The sequence below is a fragment of the Cololabis saira genome, chromosome 10, assembly GCF_033807715.1.
Source record: "Cololabis saira isolate AMF1-May2022 chromosome 10, fColSai1.1, whole genome shotgun sequence".
Taxonomy (NCBI): Eukaryota; Metazoa; Chordata; class Actinopteri; order Beloniformes; family Belonidae; genus Cololabis; species Cololabis saira.
In genome coordinates, this window is record NC_084596.1 from 5,836,541 (window position 1) to 5,851,495 (window position 14,955).

At 45.1% G+C, this 14,955-nt stretch overlaps 2 protein-coding genes and 5 non-coding genes across 10 annotated transcripts in view; 4 read left to right on the forward strand and 3 right to left on the reverse strand.

The window, feature by feature from the left end:
• Positions 1-14,955, forward strand: part of LOC133452321 (NLR family CARD domain-containing protein 3-like) — a 674,416-nt gene that overhangs the window by 193,475 nt on the left and 465,986 nt on the right. The window lies entirely within an intron of this gene.
• LOC133452331 (gastrula zinc finger protein XlCGF49.1-like) overlaps positions 1-14,955 on the reverse strand; it is a 44,680-nt gene that overhangs the window by 21,490 nt on the left and 8,235 nt on the right. For 3 of the 4 annotated variants that reach the window (XM_061731579.1, XM_061731577.1, XM_061731580.1), the window contains exon 1: positions 2,318-2,483. The exons of the other annotated variant lie outside the window; for it this stretch is intronic. Coding sequence is in view for 1 of the 3 variants with exons in the window: in XM_061731580.1 (XP_061587564.1) it covers positions 2,318-2,383 (66 nt within the window). In the remaining 2 variants the exon portion in view is untranslated. Of the gene's footprint in view, positions 1-2,317; positions 2,484-14,955 lie in introns of those variants that run through there. 4 annotated transcript variants of the gene reach the window in all.
• On the forward strand, positions 3,240-3,328 carry trnay-gua (transfer RNA tyrosine (anticodon GUA)). Its single transcript is given in 2 exon segments — positions 3,240-3,276; positions 3,293-3,328. It is a non-coding gene; the product is annotated as a tRNA-Tyr (tRNA).
• trnas-gcu (transfer RNA serine (anticodon GCU)) lies at positions 5,810-5,891 on the reverse strand. The gene has a single exon. It is a non-coding gene; the product is annotated as a tRNA-Ser (tRNA).
• On the forward strand, positions 6,856-6,944 carry trnay-gua (transfer RNA tyrosine (anticodon GUA)). Its single transcript is given in 2 exon segments — positions 6,856-6,892; positions 6,909-6,944. It is a non-coding gene; the product is annotated as a tRNA-Tyr (tRNA).
• trnay-gua (transfer RNA tyrosine (anticodon GUA)) lies at positions 7,911-7,999 on the forward strand. Its single transcript is given in 2 exon segments — positions 7,911-7,947; positions 7,964-7,999. It is a non-coding gene; the product is annotated as a tRNA-Tyr (tRNA).
• trnas-gcu (transfer RNA serine (anticodon GCU)) lies at positions 8,425-8,508 on the reverse strand. Its single transcript has one exon. It is a non-coding gene; the product is annotated as a tRNA-Ser (tRNA).

The following is a 14,955-nucleotide window of genomic DNA, read 5'->3' on the forward strand; positions in this document are numbered from 1 at the left end:
CCTGCTATACAGTGTTAATATTTAATGGGCCCCGGGCCACTCTGTACTGAAAAAATTGGGCCCCAAGCAGGGGCGCCACTAGGCCCTTTTTGGGGGGGCTTGAGCCCCCCCAAAAGAAGTCTCAGCCCCCCCAAAAAAATAGAGACAATTTTTTTTTTTTTTTTTTTTTTTTTTTCCCCCCCTCTGGTGGTCATTACTAGCAGTTTCTGATTCCACTCAATGCGCTGTGTGTGAGTTCCCCCCTCTATGTTCTTAGGGTGTGCTGACAAACATTTAGGGGGGTTCATCCCACCAAGGGGGCCCTGACTCAGCCCACCCGAAAAGTTTCTAGAACCGCTACTGCCAGGCGCTCCCTCCTCCATCTATGTGCCTAATCCCTTCACTTCACACAGGTCACACACACACACACACACAACGAAGTAGCCTTTTACAGTCAACAATCATTCTCCCCAGTCCCCACTCATGATGAGACTGTGAGGTGAGCATTGAGCAGTCAGAGTCGTTAGTTACTCAATTAGCGCATATTGATGTGCAAATTAGCGCATACCGTTGTAGTAGCTAAACAAAATAACTTGTCATGTGCCTGCCAGACAGGTGACGATTGGCAAGGCTACCATGACACACCAAGCCAGCCAGCCATCATGCTAGCTCGCAGTAAAGCGGGTCTAAATGGATGCAATGTCTTTTGAGAAACAATATGGGCATAAGTGAAGAACATATTTTCAAACGGGTCTCTTGTCTTCTGAATGAAATTAAGCCCTTCAGAATCGCAAGTGGCTGCTTTTCAACTAGTTGACTGCAAACTCCTGCTTTAGCTTACAGTATATTATTATCTTGTCGGAATATTATTCCAGCCAATAAGTTAGGAAGTTCCATTTGATTTGATTTAATTTTACTTTTGCCTACAAAGCAAAATATTACTTTACTTGAGTCTCCCCTGAAGTGATTTTGGTATTATTTATGCAAGCAAAATTCTACCATAACCTGTATGCAGAATATATATAGGGAAACAATTATTTTTTCATCGCTGTAAAACCACAGAACAGTAAAGAAGATATTGATGTGTATAGGTCTTCATAGATCTAGTCTCTTCATTTTGACCTCAAAGTGCACCAGATTGATCCATTTTTACTTAAAATCTACAAATTTTTCTTCCGGGGGGGCATGCCCCCGGACCCCCCTAGGGGTTCTGTGGAGGCTGAGCCCCCCCAAAGCTCTGATGCTAAAATCGCCCCTGGCCCCAAGGTCAGAAAGGTTAAGAACCCCTGATCTAAGACATGCAGGACACCGGCCCTCGAGGACCGGAATTGCCTACCCCTGCAATATATGAACAGAACTAAAAGGAGTGTAAAATGTGGTAGAAACAACATAAATTAATGTTAATATAAAAGATAACTTATGGACACTAAGATAGTAGAAGCAACATTAAGAAATAAGTAAATAATAAAACCTTTAAGAGGAAATTGAGAACAATAAAATGACGTAAAGGAACAATAAATAAGTAGTGCTAAACAAGTAAAAGGGGACTCAGCTAAAAGCTCATTTAAAAAGGTGAGTTTCAGGTCCATTCAGGCCAGAACAAACAGACTCAGGGACAGATTCTTTCCCAAAGCTGTGAACTTTCTGAACTCATAAGCTCCTCATAATGTGCAATATTCTTTCATCCATTCATGTGCAATATTCTTTCATCCATTCATGTGCAATATTCTTCCATCCATTCATGTGCAATATTCTTTCATCCATTCATTTTCATTGTGTATATAAATATCTTTATATTGTCTGTTTCTTATTTTGTTTCTAAATAGTCTTTTACATGTGTGCACTTTTATGGAGCTGCTGCTTAATTTCATTATACTATTATTATAACGACAATAAAGGCTTTCTATTTTATTCTATGTTTTAATGTCTAGGTTGACATTTGTGTGGGTTTAATGTGAGGATGTGAAAATGCATCAGTAACATCAGCAGCAGCAACAAACCTCTAAACATCAAGTAGGAACTTATTTAGTTTACTTTTTACAGTTAAGATTGAATTGCTCTCCCATTTTAAATATATAACTGGATCTTATTTGATCCCAGGGCGACAGGATGTTAATGAGCAAACGCTCTCCATGCGACGTCAATAGGATTTAAGGATGATTTATGGTTCCGCGTTACACCGACGCAGAGCCTACGCCGTAGGCTCTGCGTCGGTGTAACGCGGAACCATAAATCAGCCTTCAGGTTTGGTTCGTCAGCAGGAAACAGACGGACCGAGAACGAGCGGGTTCGGGTTCGGGTTCGGGTTCGGGTTCTGGTTCTGGACCCGAACACTGACCTGCAGACCAGCAGCTTTAGTCCTGCTGGATGAGGAGTCCTGGTTCTGGTTCTGGTTCTGGTCCATCTCCTGGTTCTGGTCCCGGTCCGTCTGCAAACACGTGGCCTCCACTCGAACGTTGCTGCTGAAAATGTGGATTAAAGCAAAGACGTTCAATAAACTCTACAGCCCACTCCGGTTGTGTTTCCTGTATCTGTGTCACGTGACTGCCCCGCCCCTTTAGGAGACTAATGCTGCGTTCCATTTACCTCGGAAGTCGGAACTCGGAACTGGGAATGGCGTCACAGCCGAGTTATCAGCGTTCCAGTTACAAAGTAGGTAAACACGTTTGTAGTTCGAATATACCACATGAAAAATTTAAATTACACTATAGCAGCATATATATGCCGAACAATACTTGTATACGACTGATTTAGTGTGACCAAAACTAGAATGAAGTGCTACGAATTTTTACAGAGCTCTCTTCTACTGTTTACAACCGGGGCAGCCATCTTGGAATGTGAACTCGGGCGTGGTGAAGACTCTCCCGCTTTCCCAGTGGGAAATCCCACTTCGAGGGGCGTTCCAGTTGAAAATCCCGACTAGGAACTGGGAAATCCCCACTTCCGAGGACAAATGGAACGCGGCATAATATAATAATAATACATAGCTCTGCTCAGAGTCGTCGGTCACTGCAGAACTGCCAAAGTAATTTTCCCATCGGATAAAATGAAGTTTAAAACTAAAATAAAACTTGCTTCTTTGCTTAATAATACTGTTATTGTTATTATGGAAGTCTTTTTGGAAGGGAAAAAAGAATATTTGACTGATCCGATGATCTTGTACTGGGTTGATGTACACGTTTCTTCTTCTGTGTCATTTATTTATTTACTTGCTTTTTTTCATTTGTCTCTGTGTAACATGAGCTGTCGACATGCATCCTCCTTCGATAGCTCAGTTGCTAGAGCGGAGGACTGTAGAACCAGTAAAACAGGTATCCTTAGGTCGCTGGTTCAACTCCGGCTCGAAGGACTGCCATTATTTTTCATCTTCCCAGAGCGGGACTCTATTTCATCACTGTACTCGGCTATGGCTTTGGCCACTGCCTTCTACTTTGGTTGGGACATCTGAGTTGTTACACCATGTGTGTTTCCACATGTTACAATCAAAAAGGGCTAGTGGCGCAATGGATAACGCATCACGTGCCACTGACGTCACTAAAGTATGTGAGGGTTCAGGGCTGGAGGGTTTAGGGTGGAGATTGGGATTCAGCAATAGCAGTCCTTCACCTTAAAATCTCGGTCACCACGTCTGTTTTGTTAGGCTATTCTATTTCAACCAGTACTCACTCAACTAGCCCTCATTCAACTAGGTCTTACTCAAATAGAACTAATTTAACTATTACACATTCAGCTAGTCATCAATAAACTCCTGCTTATACATCTTGTCCCCTCTCAAGTAGTCCTCATTCAACTAGTCCCTACTCAACTCGTCATCATTCAACTGGTCCTCATTTAACTCGTCTTTAATCAACTAGTCCCCACTTAAAGCAGCACAACGTAACTTTCAGCTTTTCTGAGTTTGGCGGCATCTTTTGGACAAAAGCGGTATTGTTTTACCAGAAAGAACACCATGTTTCCCATGAGCACCAGCGCGAATACTGCCGGAAAACTCCTGTCCCCGTCGCTGCATTTGTTTTGATAGAAGACGGGGCGGACTTTTCTGTTTCACCAAGTGAACAGAAGGAACGCAAAAAAAAAGATGTTAAACTGCTGGAAAGGAACTGGAATTTACCGGGATACCTTAAACAAGGAAGCCAGGGAGCGGTATATGGAGAAAATAATGATTATTAATTATTATTAATTATAATAATAATTAATCCCTACTGAAGAGCCATGTGTTTCAATAAATTTGTATAATAGTACAACATACAGTACATGTTTTGTATCCCTCTTACTTCTCTTTTCTTTTTTTTTGACCGCTATATTATGGTGAAGAGGCTCCGGCTCCGAGGCGTGATTATTTTTGTTTTCCTCGTGAGATTATTTTTTCCTCTGCAGCTACAAATAAGAGTTAATATTTTTTCCTCAACAAACTAGTTTTATCTGAAGATTGGGGTTAATTGCACCGCAGAGAGCTGGCCAGCAACTGCGTTTAGCTGGCGAAGTGGGGAATAAAACCCGTGTTTTGATCCGACTCGGTCTGTGTGAGTGTTTGTGGTTTAAGGCTGATTTATGGTTCTGCGTTAAATCGACGCAGAGCCTACGGCGTAGGGTACGCGGCGACATGCACCGTACGTGCGCGTCGCCACGTCCCCTATGCCGTAGGTGTGCGTCGATTTAACGCAGCACCATAATTCAGGCTTAACTGTGTGGAAGCCGGTGTTTGGTCGTTACAGCCGCGATCCAAAGCGAGCCGACGGCTCTTTCACTCTTTTACTCTGTTATCTCAGATACTTGGTCTCCGTGGTTCTGCCTCCAAGCAGGAAACCGTTGAAAAGTTAAACCATTAGGATCTTTTCCCCACGTCTGTTGTGTGGAGCTGCTGCAGCCGCAACGCAGCAACAGGTTCTGCGGAGCTCTGAGCTCCAAGCCCCGCCCATTTTCGTCTCGACTGCGAATCGGGAAGGAGGGGGAAGTGACGTATGCCGTAAAGCAGTCAAAGTCGTAACGATTTGTAGTTTTTTAGTGTGGCAGGGTTCCTACCATGCTCCTCAAAGTTACATAGTGCCAGTGAAGGTGATACAGACCCCTCAGACCATGACAGAGGTGTCATTAAACCTGTTGGAAGTTGATGTACCATCACAATGACTCTGGAAATATGATATTAAGGTGGAAAAGTTACGTAGTGTCGCTTTAACTAGTGGTTATTTAACTAGCCCTCATTCAGCTACTGCTTGCTCAATGAATCCTTTTCCAACTACTCCTCATTCTACTAGTCCTTACTGAATTAGTTCTCATTTAACTTGTCCTCATTCACCTAATCCTTGCTCAACCAATTTTCATTCAACTAGTCCCTACTCAGCTAGTCTTCATTCAATTATGCCTTACTCAACTCTGCATCATTCAACTATCCCTTATTCAACTCATCCTCTTTCAACTAGTCCTTGCTCAACAAAACCTCATTCAATAATTCCATACTCAACTAGCCCTATGACCAATGTCTGCTGTCTACACCTGTTTATATAGTTGTGTCTGTAGACCAAAAACTAACCAAGAATGAGTCATATTTACATCAAACTGGTAGTTGTCCTGTTAACAGTTCATTAATACTAATATATCTGCACTTGTTTTACCTTTGACAACATATCTTTGTCTCACTATTCTCTGTTCTCTCTCACTCTTCTTTCTCTAGCCACCTGGTTTTCAGCAGCTAGGTGTTTTCTCTGAAAGGGGGTTTTGTCCCTTGCCAGTGTTTTTTTGACAGTTGTTTGGGGGTCATGTCATTGGTCTCTGGAAAGCACGTAGATTGTGTTGTATTGACTCTTTACTATACAAAGAAAAGATGGAAGCACGACGAGGATGGGATTCGAACCCACGCGTGCAGAGCACAATGGATTAGCAGTCCATCGCCTTAACCACTCGGCGACCTCGTCTGTTGTGCTAGGCTATTCAATCTGACAGAGTCGCAGAACGGGACTCTATTTCATCACTGTACTTGCAATGGAAATCCACTAGGGTGTTTGGATCAGATTTTCACACCATTCACACTTCAATTGATTGCGGTGGAGAGGGGGGGTGCTACGGCCCGGACACTTAGCCAAGGACAATGGACTCTGCCAGTGCTAAGGAAAAATGGAAAAATCCTAATCTTTAATATTCTCCCAGTCACAACCATGGTAGTGTACACCTTTGTTCTTCGGTGTCATTTATTTATTTACTTGCTTATTTAATTTGTCTCTCTGTATGCCCGGAAATGTACACTTCAAAGGTGCCGCAGGATAGTCTTAGTCTTCCATAATGTTTCCAAAGCTGCCCCGGCTCATGCATTATGTTTGTCTTTCATGGGACCTCTTTTATTCATTCTCTTCCTTCCTCATATCTCATTCGAAGCAAATGCCCTTACCTGACGACAGGGGCGGCACACCTCCGTAAACTCTTCTTCCAACCTCACACTGTGTTCACTGACATAACTGCAGAAACGGAGCACATATCTAAAGCTGGGTACACGTACCCTTTCAAACTGTGATCGTATAGTGGTGAGTACTCTGCGTTGTGGCCGCAGCAACCCCGGTTTGAATCCGGTTTACAGCACCCCTGTGGCAGCAAGAGTGCTTCTCAAATTTTTGGAAAAAGAAAGAAAAGGTGCCACGGACACAACAAAATCCACTAGGGTGTTTGGATCAGATTTTCACACCATTCACACCTCAATTGATTGCGGTGGAGGGGGGGGGGTGCTACGGCCCGGACACTTAGCCAAGGACAATGGACTCTGCCAGTGGTAAGGACCCGGCAAGCGGTGCATAAGGGAGACAATAATTCATTTAAAATGTTTCCTTTTCCCAGTTTCAGGCCTTGGTAGAAGAATACAAAAGTCATGGAGCCGTTGATATGCATCCTCCTTCGATAGCTCAGTTGGTAGAGCGGAGGACTGTAGAACCAGTAAAACAGGTATCCTTAGGTCGCTGGTTCAACTCTGGCTCGAAGGACTGCCATTATTTTTCATCTTCCCAGAGCGGGACCCTATTTCATCACTGTACTCGGCTATGGCTTTGGCCACTGCCATCCACTTTGGTTGGGACATCTGAGTTGTTACACCACGTGTGTTTCCACATGTTACAATCAAAAAGGGCTAGTGGCGCAATGGATAACGTGTCTGAGTACGCATCAGAAGATTCTAGGTTCAACTCCTGGCTAGCTCAAAAAATCCTAATCTTTAATACTCTCCCAGTCACAACCTCGGTAGTGTACAAGTTTCTTCTTCTGTGTAATTTATTTACTTGCTTTTTTCATTTGTCTCTGTGTATGCACGGAAATGTACACTTCAAAGGTGCCGCAGGATAGGCCGTCTTCCATAATGTTTCCAAAGCTGCCCCGGCTCATGCATTATGTTTGTCTTTCATGGGACCTCTTTTATTCATTCTCTTCCTTCCTCATATCTCATTCGAAGCAAATGCCCTTACCTGGCGACAGGGGCGGCACACCTCCGTAAACTCTTCTTCCAACCTCAAACTGTGTTCACTGACATAACTGCAGAAACGGAGTACATATCTAAAGCTGGGTACACGTACCCTTTCAAGCTGTGATCGTATAGTGGTGAGTACTCTGCGTTGTGGCCGCAGCAACCCCGGTTTGAATCAGGGTCACAGCACCCCTGTGGCAGCAAGAGTGCTTCCAAATTTTTGGAAAAAGGAAGAAAAGGTGCCACGGACACAACAAAATCCACTAGGGTCTTTGGATCAGATTTTCACACCATTCACACCTCAATTGATTGCGGTGGAGAGGGGGGGTGCTACGGCCCGGACACTTAGCCAAGGACAATGGACTCTGCCAGTGGTAAGGACCTGGCAAGCGGCGCATAAGGGAGACAATAATTCATTTAAAATGTTTCCTTTTCCCAGATTCAGGCTTTGGTAGAAGAATACACAAGTCACGGAGCTGTCAACATGCATCCTCCTTCGATAGCTCAGTTGGTAGAGCGGAGGACTGTAAAACCAGTCAAACAGGTATCCTTACGTCGCTGGTTCAACTCCGGCTCGAAGGACTGCCGTTATTTTTCATCTTCCCAGAGCGGGACTCTATTTCATCACTGTACTCGGCTATGGCTTTGGCCACTGCCATCTACCTTGGTTGGGACATCTGAGTTGTTACACCACGTGTGTTTCCACATGTTACAATCAAAAAGGGCTAGTGGCGCAATGGATAAAGCGCCTGAGTACGGATCAGAAGATTCTAGGTTCAACTCCTGGCTAGCTCAAAAAATCCTAATCTTTAATACTCTCGCAGTCACAACCTCGGTAGTGTACACGTTTCTTCTTCTGTGTCATTTATCTTGTAGCTTGTATTGTATTACCTCTATACTATATAAAAAAGTGTAGCTTACAGGTAATGCTACTGAGCATCTTAGTTTACTAAACAAGCAAGGACATCATCATTCCATGCTGGGATAGCACCACCTCAAAGCGCAGGAGAAGCAAGGACGGGATTCGAACCCATGCGTGCAGAGCACAATGGATTAGCAGTCCATCACCTTAACCACTCGGCCACCTCGTCTGTTCTGTTAGGCTATTCTATTTCAACCAGTATTCACTACACTAGCCCTCACTCAACTAGGTCTTACTCAACTACACCTAATTTAACTATTCCACATTCAGCTAGTCATCATTAAACTCCTGCTTATACATCTTGTCCCTACGCAATTAGTCCTCATACAACTAGTCCCTACTCAACTCTTGATATTTAAACTACTCCTTATCAAATAGCACTCTTTCAACTAGTCCTTACTTAACTAGACCTCATTTAACTAGTCTTCATTCAGCTAGTCATCATAAAACTAGTGCTCATTCATCTTGTCCCCTCTCAAGTAGTCCTCATTCAACTAGCCCCTACTCAACTCATCATCATTCAACTACTCCTTATCAACTACCCTCATTCAACTAGTCCATACTGAACTAGTTTTAATTTACTAGGCCTTACTCAACTCGTCCTCATTCAACTGGTCCTCATTTAACTCGTCTTTAATCAACTAGTCCTCACTTAAATAGCCATTACTTAACTGGCCCTCCTTCAGCTACTGCTTGCTCAATGAATCCTTTTCCAACTACTCCTCATTCAACTAGTGCTTACTGAATTATTTATCATTTAACTGGTCTTCATTCAACTAGTCCTTGCTCAACTAACTTTCATTCAACTAGTCCCTACTCAGCTAGTCTTCATTCAATTATTTCTTATTCAACTCTGCATTATTCAACTATCCCTTATTCAACTCAACCTTATTCAACTCGTCCTTGCTCAACAAAACCTCATTCAACAAGTCCATACTCAACTAGCCCTCATTCAACTAGTCTGTATTCAATCAGTCCTTCAGGGAGCAAAAGGACATGAATAACGTTAAAAGTTGCCTTGGTCTTCTAAATGAGTTTGGAGATAAAATCCCTCGTTTTGTGTCACATTATCTAGACGAACTGCCGCCTGTGTCTTTTAACAGTATTGACGTTTCATGCCTGCTCGCTAAGATTGAGAGGGTATGTGCAGATGTAACTGTTATGAGGCAGAGTATGTCCGTGCAGGATAAAGTTTCTGATGAACTTCGGGCTGTGACAATGGACTTGAACCAGCGTGTGTGCGCGGTTGAGCAACATGGTCTGGACAGAGGGAGCTTGCCTGTTCCCCCTCGGATTGACGGAAGGACCCCTAATCAGGGTAAAGTTAACGAAAGAAGTGCTGAGATGGGGCCCAGGGCAACGGCTCAGCGTCAGCCTAGTGCGAGCAGACTGGCCAGCGAGGAGTGCTTCAGGGATCCAAAGAGTGCAGCAGAGGGGAGCAGAGGCGCTGCACCAGAGTCGCCAACATGGATGTTTAAGATCTTTAATGAGGTTTAAAGCCTATTGTACTTCACTGTACACTGCCCACCTATGGTGCAGCTACAGTAAGGCTAAGTTTAATAAGCTACAGGTGGCATACAATGATGCACTAGGATTTTATGGCAAGGCTGAATGACTCAAAAAATGAAATTATTATGGCTTTAACCATGTCCAAAAAGAGCAGTACTAGGTTCTTTTCTAGTTTTTGGAGGCATTGGAGAGGGTGTTTGTATATTTTTTAGGTATGTTCTTATTCTGTCCTTTGTTGTTTTGTCTACTGTTGTTGTCGTCTCTTTTATTGTATTTATATGGACCTATCTGAGTCTGAAATAAAGATTGAATTGAATTTGTATTGTTATGTATCTCTGTATTGGGAATAGCTGTCCTCCTCCTGTGTGGTGGGGGAGGCGCTGTTTCCTTGGTGCTTTCCTCATTTTTGCCTTTCAGGTCAGGTCCAATCCAGGTGCACAGGATTGGGTCTGATTGCCTGGGAGGGTATTTAAGGAGAGGGTTCCAGGGCCGCCAGTCTCTCTCCCTCCCTGCCTGTGACAGGGAGTCAGCCAACCAACGGCCAACCATTTTTCCCTTAGTTGTTTCTTGTTACTGTTGTGCGTCGCCCATGTGAAATCTGGACTTATAAATGTATGAATATTTTGTGATTTTGAGGACCTGTAAAACCAGACTTTGCCCCTTCTTCCTGAAGTCCTGCGACCCCCTGCTGCTAACTCCTGGTTATCTCGGCCTGGGTCGAGATAGTCCGTTTACGACCCCACTGCATGGCCGGAGATCAAAACAAGGACCCAGCAGGGTTTCTGCCAGGGAAAACAGACTTCCTTGGGGTTTTATGACACCTAAGCAGGGGTCGGGAAGCAGCGGAGCCCTAAAACCAGGCCTCTTTGGACAGACACAAAACCTACCAGCAACCCCCCCAGCCTGGAACTGGCTTTAATGTGCCTCATAAAATGGCGACCGTGCCATGAACCACAATCCCAGCATGCCTTGCGGGATGGGGCGGCGCCTGAAAGCGCGCGCATCCAATCGCAATGAGGCACCGATGACGTCACTGCAGCGCGCGTAGGATCAAAACCCCTGCCGCTGCTTCTTTTTCGCTCTCTTCTCTTCCGATCAACCTCTCTTCCTGAGCAGCAGGACCAAAGGATCCCATCTCCCTTCTCTCCCCCCGGCTGGGGGGAGGCGGAAGGCCCGCAACGGACCGGGCCTGCGGAGCTCCGGCTCCCATTGACTCTCTTCTTCTCCTCTTCTACCCTTCTCAACTTCATCTCATCGGCGCTGGATCTTTGGCCAGGCCAAAGCATCCCATCTCCTCTCTCTCCCCCCGGGCTGGGGGGAGGCAGGAGGCCCGCACTGGACCGGGCCCTGCGGGTCCGGCCGTTGAAGCCGCGGTCCCCCGGGAGGCTCCGATTTCTCACTAAACTCTGTTCCTCTTTAAGTTCACAGATCCAAGCTTCCGACGCCCACGCGCTCCCGGCAACCAGATCGGGACACAGCTGCGATTGAGTTCTCTGACTGAACCCCCCTCCCCGCTCCGAGCCCCTGTCTGCGAACCGGCGCAGGGATCGGGGACGGACGGCCGGCGTCTCGCCCGGCGTGAGCTCTCCCGGGGCCCGGACGGCCGCGCGTCGGCGACCGGCGCAGAGAGGGAAGCACGGCAGGAGAAGACCGGTCCCCCCCGCCGCGCCTAGGAATGCGTGTGAGCCTCCGTTTGGTCCGGAACCACGGCCCGGCACGAGGCGGCCCCGCCGCTGTCTAATCCGTTTCAGGGGAAGGGACGGGACGCGATAGCCTGACTGCGAAACCCCAGCAGGACCGCGAACCCAGTCACAAACCCGCAGGCACCCGATTCCGGATCCCAGAGGAGACGTGAGCCCGCGTAGCAGTGATCAGTAGGATTTAAGAGTGTTCAGAACTGTGTGTGAGATTGTGAGACCTGGGTTATCAGTAACTTAAGAGTGTTACAGAGCTAAATCTGTGTTCAGAGCTGAGATTACACCACCATCATTATAAGGACTGTTTTCATTAATTTGTAGTCACTACTTTCTGCTAGTCATTCATGTTTTAAGGCGCTGTTTTCTGCAGTTGATCACGGTTTAACACCGGGATCACCATCCGTTCTAATTGCACGTGGCCAAGAGGGCGCGTCCATCTTTAAAAGACCACAGGAGCCCCGTTTGAACTGTAGATGTTCTGTATCTTCGTTATTATTGCTTGATTTCTTTTCTTTTTCATTCCATGCATTTAACGTTTATGTTTCATTTTATTGATTGTTGTTTTTCTAGTTAATTAATTGTTTTATGGATACTTAAGCCATTTCTGCCATCAGGTTTATTTGGGTGTTGCGTTTATCATCTTTTGACACCCGTATGTAAATAAATTCTGATTGATTTCTTTATGAGTGGTTGTGTTATTTCATGCAAGATTTGGTCACAAATTGATTTGTTTAAGCAGAGCCTAGTGTTCGGACATCACGCCTTCACTGTTATTCTGTAAGATTTGCTGTTCTGCAGGATAATTCAAATCATAATGAGACTGATTTTCTGCTGTTAGTTATCGAATCCCACCGGAAGTAAGGCCCCGGCGGTGGTGCCCCTACGAGAATTATCATTTTTGATAATACAATTTGATAAATAGTCAACTTTATTAATTATTAATAATTCTTTAATAGAATTATCATTAGCCTTGATAACTGGACAGCCAAGCTACCTATGAGTTGCACAACATAAATGGCGCCCCAGCGTGAGGCTCTCTCGAAACGATATTTGTGACCAGTTTGTATGAAATAACAGAACATTAATTTTGATCGGGAAAGAAAATATTTTTATTTTTCTTCCCCCCTCATTATCTGATTCCTACGGTTATTTTAAAACATCCCTGTTCTAATGGCAACCTCGCCTCACTAAAGGGTGATTGCTTTGTTAAGTTCTTTAATTTTATTAATTTGAACTTTTATTTTTCATCACACGATTATTAATCTTGTGATTGATTTCCTCTGCAACCTTGCTTCACTGAAGGTAATGGTTGGGTTTGCTTTAAGTTCTGTTAATTTTATTAACCTGAACTTTTTCTATCACTCAATTTTTGTGAATCTGTTTGAGTAATTTCCTCTTGCAACCAGGTTCCATGGAAACTAATGGTTGGCTCGCTGTAAGTTCCTGATTTTTATTAATCTGAACTTTTATTGAGGGATCACTATTTTATTAATCTCTGATTAATTCCCTTTCGCAACCATACTTAACTGAAGGTAATGGTTGACTTAAGTTCTTTAATTCTATTAATTGAACTGTTGCTGATTACCCCATGTGAGTTATTAATCTTCTCAGATTAATCTCTACTGTGTTTTAAGTTGAATCTTTAATTTAAAGTTATTTAAAGATTCCTCCCTTTTTATTCACTTTATTAATTCCTTTCAGTTGGTTCTTGCTTCTAAGGTTATAACCAATACCCCAGTCTCTCAGGGTTTGTTATCGGTTTAATTTCTTCTAATCTGGGTGATAACGTGAGCTGACTTCGTTAATAAGTGTAATCTCTTGCCAGAATCCCAAGCGAAGCGCTGGGGCCTGGACCGTGAGCTGAGGTGTGGTTATTAATGGCAGAGAGCTCATCGCAGTGGACGGAGAACCAGCAGAGGTGGACATGCAGGCTGATAGAGATCGACGGACAGGCAAGTCTGTCCTTAGGCTGGACCCAAAAAGGTGGCGAGCCCGGTCATCTCATCCCCCTGAGCCCCCTGGTCACGCCACCGTGAGTAAGCCAAAAATTAATTACCCGAAAGGAGCTGCGGCCCTTCCCAGTTTTCACTGTTACTGACGCTGAAGAAGCAGCTCAGCGTTTTCTTAAAGTAAACCAGAGGAGAACAGATCACGATTAACAACCAAGGCGCAGACGCCGTACCTCAGAGCGAGGGGGGTCCCACGGTTGACCTTTTAGCCAAAGAACACTGAACAGCTGCATTATCTTTATGCAGCGGCCCCCTCGCAATTTTTCTGACCCAGAAGTGGAAGCCCGCTCCACACCTGAAAGGGGGGTAGGATACTTTGGGGCGTTAAAAAAAATTCACGCCTACACACAATTTCCAGGCTTCCATAGCCGACATAAGTTAATTTGTGTGTTTTTGTCGCCTAGCAATTAATCAAAGGTTAAATTGTTGGTTTTTGATTTTAGGTACAGTGTACATACTGAAACCTAACTAACCCCTCCTTTTATCTTTCATCTACCGCACTTTAAGAGTGATATCACTGTGTTAGGTAAATGAATGAGGTTATTGCTTTGAATATGTTTTTCTTTTCATATTTTTGTGCATTGCTCGCCTAGTGGACTAACCAGGCTAGCCTCACGCCCCCAACCAGAGTTTATGACCACATGGACTGGTGCACCGTTGTTAGATTCGACAACCAGACCCTGCATTCCGGTTTTCGATTCTAAGGGGGGATGTTGTGCGTCGCCCATGTGAAATCTGGACTTATAAATGTATGAATATTTTGTGATTTTGAGGACCTGTAAAACCAGACTTTGCCCCTTCTTCCTGAAGTCCTGCGACCCCCTGCTGCTAACTCCTGGTTATCTCGGCCTGGGTCGAGATAGTCCGTTTACGACCCCACTGCATGGCCGGAGATCAAAACAAGGACCCAGCAGGGTTTCTGCCAGGGAAAACAGACTTCCTTGGGGTTTTATGACACCTAAGCAGGGGTCGGGAAGCAGCGGAGCCCTAAAACCAGGCCTCTTTGGACAGACACAAAACCTACCAGCAACCCCCCCAGCCTGGAACTGGCTTTAATGTGCCTCATAAAATGGCGACCGTGCCATGAACCACAATCCCAGCATGCCTTGCGGGATGGGGCGGCGCCTGAAAGCGCGCGCATCCAATCGCAATGAGGCACCGATGACGTCACTGCAGCGCGCGTAGGATCAAAACCCCTGCCGCTGCTTCTTTTTCGCTCTCTTCTCTTCCGATCAACCTCTCTTCCTGAGCAGCAGGACCAAAGGATCCCATCTCCCTTCTCTCCCCCCGGCTGGGGGGAGGCGGAAGGCCCGCAACGGACCGGGCCTGCGGAGCTCCGGCTCCCATTGACTCTCTTCTTCTCCTCTTCTACCCTTCTCAACTTCATCTCATCGGCGCTGG